The following is an 8580-nucleotide window of genomic DNA, read 5'->3' on the forward strand; positions in this document are numbered from 1 at the left end:
TTATTAAATTTATATGCCACCCTAAACCCACAGGTCTCAGGGCGGTTCACAGGATAAAATCACAAAATAAAATCACAAAATGCATAATAAAAACCAACCAACCAAGAACAACTCAATCATGCCCCCCTGCAAATAATCAGAGGGAAAACAGAATTTAAAACACACATACACAATATTTGTAATGAAACATATAAAAATAAGCACCCATCAGGTATCGTCAAGGAGTCTTTGAAAAGGTAAATTTAACTGTTTTTTCAAATCCAAAGATTTTAGCCATTGCTCCCCCCCCCCGCCGCACAATTTAACCATTCATAGAAGTTCTTTGATCCAATCTGTTAACACCACGACATGCCACCACCAGTCGTTGTTTTGCTGGGCGGCGCGGCAATCCACGACCAAGCTGAGCCGCGACCAGGACCTTCGCTTCCTTCTGGACCCCGGGAGCCACGCGCCACACCGCCCGCCCTGCCTGCCTGCTCCCTCCTGAAAGCGGGAGCAGAGAGCGCTAACTAAGCTCGCGCACGCGCGCTAAAGCTCAGACCTCCGGAGGATGCGCATCGAACGCTGGGGTTGTTCGTGCGCGAGCGCGTAAGGACGTCTTGCTTTCGTCACGCCGGCGCCCCGCCGCCGCCTCCTGTTTTCCTTTCCGGCGGCCATCTTCGTCCTTTTCCGCGTGCGTGCGTCAGGATCCGCGCTTTCCCGGCCGCAGCCCTTCAGCTCCTCGCCCTGCCCAGGTCGGGCCGCTTCCTTCTGAGAAGGTACCAAGGAGGGGGCACCTGAGGGAGGTGGGGGAAGGGAGATGGACGGGCCTGGAGGTGGGAGCAGCGGCCCCTGGTGCGCCTGGAAGGAGCCCTCTGAGGCCTTCGAGCCGGGGAGAAGCCGCGGGCCCTGGGCTCTGCGTGCGCCCGTCTCTCTCCAGGCCTCCGGGGGGGGGGTGGTGGTGTCTTGGGTCCCCTTTCGGCCTAGCGGCTCCTCTGGCTTGAAGGCCATTCCTCGCGGTGGCGCAGGCTGCCTGCCTCACCTCAGAAAGTTCCTCACGGCCCGAGCTCGGCCGAGGGTGAGGCGAGGCCTCTCTTCCCTCGCCTGGGCCCAAGAGGGTGAGGAGGCTTCGGGGGCGCCGCCCGCCACGAGAACCGGGCTCATCGGGCCCTCTCCGCCCTCTCCAGCCTCTTTGCTTGGGTGTCGTCCGCCTGATCGCCTCACGTCTCTTCTTCTTCCCTTAGATGAAAGAAACTATCATGAATCAAGAAAAACTAGCTAAGCTGCAAGCCCAAGTGCGCATCGGTGGGAAGGTAAGGTGGCCTGTTTCATCTTCCCTGCCTCTCCAAAATTCGTGTTTCCTTTCACCTTGGCTGCAGCTGCTGCATTTTACAGTACTTGTACAGGCCTTTTTATTATTGTCTAGCAACGCTGCATTTATGTTTTTACAGTTTTTCTGTACCCTGTATTTTGAAGAAGACAATTAGGATTTTGTTGTTTGGAGGGGAAGAGGAGGTTATACCTGAATTTAGGCATATGCAATATATTGTTGCATCCCACCCCAGTCTCCTAGAGATTTCAGGGGTTCCAGGCACTTGCTGAGGGTCTGTGTTTCCTTTTGGAACTGGGGCGCATAGCGGAGACTGGCATCTTTATGATATATGTTTTTTTTAACACATGTGTACAGACTGACCCTATGATGAAGAGGTTAACAGCATCAGCAACCCAAAGCAGTCATGTTTCTCCCATAGCTGCACCTTGGAGTTAAAACAGTCATCAGACATTGCTCTCTGACTCTCTCTCTAGCTAGCTGCTTTTTCCTGTAGGTCACATCTCTGCAAACTCTCAACTCAAGCTTTGCCCTTCTAACCATCTGAGTTGACAGTGGGGGCCCCACCCATTTTGTTGTCTCACACTGAGCCCCATTTCCTTTGTTCTCTTAGTGACACATCACTCAGGCACTTGCCTCAGCACAGGAAGCTAACCTGGTTTATATTTCAACACTTGTTGGATCTAGGGTTTAGAGAAGGATCTCACATACAGGAACTCAGCTACTTCCCTCCATCCCAAACTCATAATGCTGTTGATTAATTAATGTAGAGTAATGGTTAGCATGCAGGACTTGAGCCAGAGAGACATGTATTAAATTTTTACACAGCTGTGAAGCTCACTGGGTGCATCTGGGCCACTTACCATCCGTTAGTCTAAACTGTATTGAAGGATGCTTGTAAGGATAACAAAAAGAGATGGAAGAAGCTGTTTTCCCTAGGGAGGGTGGTAATAAGAAATAACAAAATAACTAGTGCTTAAATGTTTATTAGTTAGCTGACTTTAAACATAATAGCTCTTCTAATGTACACTTTTCACAATATTATTAATGCCTGAATGAGTACAAAGAATGTAACTGTGTTCAAATCTCAATGTTGATAGTTTGGTAAAAGGCTGGCCGATGAAAATGCTTTTACTCATGGTGTAGGGTTGCTGTAGGATTTTGTGTAACAGCAAAATTTCCTGTAATTTACAAAGCTGCAGTATGAAACACATGGCTTGAGAGTGAACTCAGACTTGGCTTTCGAGGAAACATGCTTAGGATTCTGCTGTAAAGGTTTAAACTACCTAATGTATATGCAGCCACCAGTTTTTTACCTAATACTTTTGTCAGCTTTTATTATGTACAACTTGCATCAGAAACCTATCTTTAATCAAGGTGGAGCCAGTGGAATTTCAGGTCCGAACATAAGTGCCTTACTGCTGGAACCTATAATTTTCATTATGCTAACTACTTTAAGGTGTCTGTCAATGTAATTGAAGTAAAACAAGCTTAGCCTTTAAAATATAGTACAAGTAATTACTGTTGTGAGGCTTAAAAATGCATCAACCTACAGATCTTGTTGGTTTTGTTCTATTTAAAGTAATTTCTATTTTCTTATGCTTGCACTAACATTAACATTTCCAAATTTTTTATTAGTTATAGCAAAGCCATAGTAGTTGAACTGCTAATAATTACTATTTTGTTCTTAACAGTTAACCTGTATTTTTTTAGCTAGTAAACACTACAACCTGTCCTGGCAAATATTTATGGGCAATATAACTTTACCTCAGATGTAACTTCTTGAAAATTTTCCTTAAAGTTCCTGAAGATGACTTGTGCTGACATTTGTCTCTTTATCTTCTAATTCTGGACTGTGGTATACGAGATGCATTCTATTGTTAGTAAACAAACAAACCTATAGTGTATGGCAACAGTTATCCTTAATTCTTTTTTTCTCTAGAGAATGTTTGTGTTCCCCCTCCAGCCAGACATCTGCTCAGATAAATTATTCAAATTAAAGTAAATGACCAAAAATGAAAAACAAAACAAAACTCTAATCTTAATTTGGTGTTGCAGCAAAATCTGTAGAAACAATTCCCTGCTATCCCAAGAAAATTTTTTTAAGCTATCTGCCTAGATATACTTGTGCTGCTCGTTTGTGGGATGTTGCTTGCTTGAGAAAACAGTAAGTGACTCTTGAGTGTTTGAAAGCTACTCTGCCTGCTTTCTGGGGGTAGATTCTTGCTTGCCAGAGGCCACCAGACAAATATCTACTTCAGGCCTTGCTTTCATAATTCCTGCGAACAGAAATTAGTTCGTTAGTGGTCACTCACTTCTCTTTAGTAGCCAGTTTGGTATTGTTACCTAGCTTCTGAAATAGACATTGTTATTAAGTTACAGCCAGGAATAGAATAGAGTTGCATGCCATTTTGCTACTTGGAATTCGTACATTTTGAGAGGACTTAACATTTAGTCTCCTTACTCATAGGGTACTGCTCGTAGAAAGAAGAAGGTGGTTCACAGAACAGCAACAGCAGATGACAAGAAGCTTCAGTTTTCATTAAAGAAACTTGGAGTAAATAACATCTCTGGTATTGAAGAGGTAACTACTTTTTTGTTTTTATGGTGCTTTCATAAATTCTTTTTTCTGAGAAGTACTGGTTTTAACTCATTTGAGAATATTATCACTGTAGTTTTCATATTAAAGTTCATTGTGATTGCAAAAGTTTGCTTGCTCAAAAAAAATTGTGTTGCTTTGCAGGTGAACATGTTTACCAACCAGGGCACTGTCATCCACTTCAACAACCCTAAAGTTCAAGCATCTTTAGCAGCTAACACTTTCACAATCACAGGCCATGCTGAGACAAAGCAGCTGACTGAAATGCTGCCTAGCATCTTAAACCAGCTTGGTGCTGACAGTCTGACCAGCTTGAGGAGACTAGCAGAGGCTCTGCCCAAACAACGTGAGTAGAACTTGGAAGACTCACTCGGAGAATTAAAATTCTTGCACCAACATGGGGCTTGCAGTGTTTGTTTGCTTGCTTTATAATGTTCTTTTTGGCTTTGGGTGTCCACAGGAGTGACCTCTCTTAGAGAAGCCACTGAGACAATATCAGCCCATCTAATTTCATTTGATGTGTGTGTGTGCTGTTGTTGCTGGTGGTTGGGACAGCCAGTTGCTTTTCAGAAACAAGACATGATATCAAAGCTGCTTAGTCATAGAGTCATAGCCCTGAATTATACTAAGAAGGATATTATTGGTGTAAAGAAGTGTTTCCCAAATTTGGGTTTTCAGCTGTTTTTGGACTACAACTCCCATCATCCCTAGCTAGCAGGTGGTTAAGGATGCTTGGAGTTGTCATCCAAAACCAGCTGGAGACCCAAGTCTCACAGTGGCCAGCTGAAGCTTATGTTGTCCTTTAGATAACCTTCCCCAGGGGATTGTACCATGGAGAGAGTGGATCCCTCCTCAATTGAAAGGGTTTTATTTTCTAGGATTAGAGGAAATCCCACTTGCTTGGGGTGGGTAGGAAAAAACTGTTTTCTGCCAGTCCCATAGGGAAACACCTGAACAAGTACTGAGAAGCTTAACCATGGCTAAATTGGCTAATTAGTACCTATATGTGCATGTAGCTAGGACAGGTCATGTTTAAGCAAAATATATTTTCAGTTGTTATATTTAGAAACAAATGGTGCATGGGGTACTCTTCATTCTGTGCTTCAAAGAATCTTAGATTGAAATTGCTATTCTTCAAAAACATTTGATTTGTTACTTCCCTGAGTATGAGAATGTGTTCAGAAGCTCCTTCTCTCAAAGGGATGGATATGGGACTTAATGTCTTTTATTGCTTGAAGGAACCTCTTCATGACTGAAGTTTGACTGCTTGTTTCTGCTTTGTCAGACAGCATTTTGGAGTCCTCTGCTTAGGCTGTATTCTAGCAAACAACACACAGTTAAAGTCTGTGGACTACTGTGGAAGGGAGTGGTTGATGAGCACGATATTCTAGAGTGGGTACTTAGGGATAAAGCACATGCAGTAGAAGCCAAGATAATTAGAAATAAGTCATGCTGAGTTCAGTGGAAATTACTCCCAAGTAAGTGGGCACAGGGTTGTAATCAGTTACTGTGTTTTGCTGCAAATTTGGCTAGTTTTGGAAAAGCCTGGCTTAGAAACATCTCATTTGTGTCCATCTGTTTGTGATTACAGCTGTGGATGGAAAAGCACCTCTTGCTACTGGTGAGGAAGATGACGATGAAGTTCCAGGTAAAAACAAGTATTCATTTATTTTCTTACAAAAGTAATGTGTGTGAGGAATGAACAAGGTAATGAAGAGAAAGTGTTGTGGTATTTAGGTAACAATAATAATGAAACAAAATACATCTGTGCAGGAAGAATGGTCACTTCTCTGGTTCATGCTTAAATCTAGCGCTCTAGGTCTTGATGTGTTTGCTTATGTGTTTTCTTTGGTGCTTACCTTAATGGATTTGGGTAGTTGACTTTTTAGTTTCTGGTACCACACTGCATTTCGAGAGCAGAGCAGAGTTCTGGTCATGGAATGGGGTTTCCTTATTTTCTCATTCTCATTGCAGTGTCTGAAAATTAGAGGGTTGGAACTCCTGGATGGTGCATAGGGGCTGTAGTAAAAAGGGGGAAATCACTAAAATTGTATGAGTGGAAGTGCCTTTTCACTCACACAGGACACATTTGACTTCTAGTCATTATGTTCCTGGGATATCTGATGACAGTGAGTTACAATAGAAAAACTGAAATAGGCCTGTCTATGGGGCAATGACTTTTCCAGGTGCTGGCTGTTCAAAAGCAGATCCCAAGAACCTACTTTGTCTTTTAGACCTGATATCTGTCAGGTTGAGGAGGAGGATGGCAAGAACATGGTGGTGGTTTACCTGTTGGAGTACATTTTGGCTAAATACAAAAGCACTGTTCCCTCATGCATAGAGAGGAGTGAGGATGAGTGTGCTAGATCTGTCTCATTCTTGCTGTTCCTGTTGGCCCACATGAGTTGAGGTATAACATCTGAAGTATGTAGGCTCCCTATGTGATTTTAGAGACCTAGAAAAATCAGGTTTAAATCACATAGGGAGTCTACATGCATAGAAAAGATCCTTGCTACATAACTTATGGCTAATGGAGGCTGATTGGGTAGGGGCAGAGCTAGGATCCTCATCTTCGCTCTCTCTCCCTCATCATCTGATAAATTTAAAACACCTGAATAGAGCTTAAGTTTCACTTCTACTTCCTGGATTGCAGAAAATAACTGGAAGGTTACAGATGGGTATAGTTGGGTACTTGTCTAGTGGGCTTTAATGCTTAATGTTCTGTGGTATATAACTTGTTTATACCGGTAATTCAGCAAACTCTGGATTTTAGGATGAAAGACTTGGAAATGGCAGTGCTGATTCTTTGCATGTTAAAAGCCTGACTGTTGTTAACTCTCCTTTTCAGATCTTGTGGAGAACTTTGATGAGGCATCAAAGAACGAAGCAAACTGAACTGTCACTTTGAGTAAAACTTGAACATTACATGGAGCTGCTATTTTATATTGTGACTTTTTATTTGTAACATTTTTTGTACTGATCTTAAGAAGTCTAAGATCTCTAATTGGAAACTCCTTCAAATTGCAGCTCTTTTCAGTTATTGCTAGTGCACGGAGCATTTAATTATTCATGGCTGGGTTGAAAATACACAAAATTGAAAAGTACTACATAAAAATGCTAATAAAGACTAAATGTTTAGGCAAATACTTTTAGTAGTATTTTGTACATAGATAAGATTGTGTTTATTTAAAGTTCTGATGTGAAATTGAACACCTTGGCTTAAACCTAATCAGAAAGTGTTATTAATTTACTGAATAACCATAATATTCCAAGTTCTTCTATCCCCATTCCTGTTTTGCTTTGTATAATTTTCAGTGATGGATATATATGCCAGTATACGTAGTACAAGCAGAGCTCAAAAGTGAAGTATGCTTAATGTCAGAAGGCGGCAAATAAAGGAGAATGGTCCAAATCTAGCCTAGATCAAATACAGGTCACTGGCAGAAACATAACCAGATTGTCAAAGGTAAAAGCATTAATAGTCTGACAGTAGGCTGGCAGATAGTATTCCATTAGTTACAGGCATGAAGACTGGCTTAGAATATAGTTAATTAACACAGGACCCTACCTTTCTGATTTACTTTAGGAACTCTCTTATTCATATGACAAGAGTTCCCTGTTTAACCTGTATAATTTGTCCTTATCAGAAGCAACCAAAATGTTCACAGAGTGCACAAGAAGCTCTGTGTCACAACAAAATAATTCGTTCAGGAGGTTGACTTCTACAGTACACACATGCAGAGAACAATTGTGTAATCTTAGGAAACTTAATTGTGTCACTTTAAAAAACGGGCAACATATTGTTAATTCTGTTAGTGGGAGCCGCATTGCTTCGAGTGTGGAAATAAATAGTAAACTTTATTTGCAGTTTAATGCAAATGTAACTGCCAGTGTCAAATTATATGAACAATTGCCTATTCCATCTCCTCCCCCCCCCTTGTTTAAACCGTAAAGGCAGCACCTGAGTGTCAAGTTTGAGTTAAATGTTATCAACAAGGTAGTAGCTGGAAATGAAGGGTGGGCTAATCTCTGGCCTCTGATGCTGTTGGACTCCAGCTTTCATCAGCCTTGGCCAGTGTAGCCAAGTGACTGCTCTTCTTGCAGCAGATGGCTTGTTAAAACAGAAATGGAGTTAGATTCATTGTGCTTTTTCTGCAAGGTAGAACTGGAATCTGGTTTTGTGAGCCTCTGGAGAATACTCACTGCTCCTTATAGAAAAAAACTTTTAATAATAACTTTTCTCTTGTGTCTGAACTGCAAATGCATACAGTAGGAGCTACTAGTGAGCACCTGTGCCATGCAAGTTAGGTTCCTGTACCTTAGAAATTGATCTTGATTTTTTTTCAGCAGAACAAATAAGTTACTGTGGACTAGTTAGCCAGGCTGTGGCACCCTGATGCTAAAACCCCTTTATCAGATGGAGTACGGACATTTTGTTGTTTATTCAGCTCCCTTCATTTGAAAGCAATTTACACAAAAGTTGGTATCCAGTTGTGTATAATAGGTAAGGGAGCTTTTTTTGGGGGGGGGGGGTGTCAATTTTCTCCAGATCCCTAAATCTGCCTCAGTGGATCTCCTAACTTTGGCAACAGATCTAGGCCCAGATCTAGGCCCTGAGAGCTCTGGGTATAGGGCGGTATATAAATTCAATTAATAATCATAATAATAGGTA

The 8580-nt window shown here is 41.9% G+C and overlaps 1 protein-coding gene across 1 annotated transcript; it reads left to right on the top strand.

Moving 5' to 3' along the window:
• The first annotated feature begins 604 nt into the window (after positions 1-604).
• Positions 605-7052, top strand: BTF3 (basic transcription factor 3). Its single transcript, XM_081929458.1, has 6 exons — positions 605-758; positions 1224-1292; positions 3780-3893; positions 4053-4254; positions 5500-5556; positions 6757-7052. Exons 2-6 carry the CDS (start codon positions 1224-1226, stop codon positions 6801-6803), a joined length of 489 nt encoding a protein of 162 aa, XP_081785584.1. The 5' UTR covers positions 605-758; the 3' UTR covers positions 6804-7052.
• Positions 7053-8580: the final 1528 nt, after the last annotated feature.

Source organism: Podarcis melisellensis (assembly GCF_964234715.1).
Source record: "Podarcis melisellensis genome assembly, chromosome: 11".
NCBI classification, from domain to species: Eukaryota; Metazoa; Chordata; class Lepidosauria; order Squamata; family Lacertidae; genus Podarcis; species Podarcis melisellensis.

Bases quoted from the DNA above. Each gene is read 5' to 3' on its own strand.
- BTF3 (XM_081929458.1), top strand. From the start codon at position 1,224: ATGAAAGAAACTATCATGAATCAAGAAAAACTAGCTAAGCTGCAAGCC. The intron at 1,293-3,779 runs GTAAGGTGGCCT...CCTTACTCATAG, and splicing joins AAGTGCGCATCGGTGGGAAG to GGTACTGCTCGTAGAAAGAA. The intron at 4,255-5,499 runs GTGAGTAGAACT...TTGTGATTACAG, and splicing joins AGAGGCTCTGCCCAAACAAC to CTGTGGATGGAAAAGCACCT.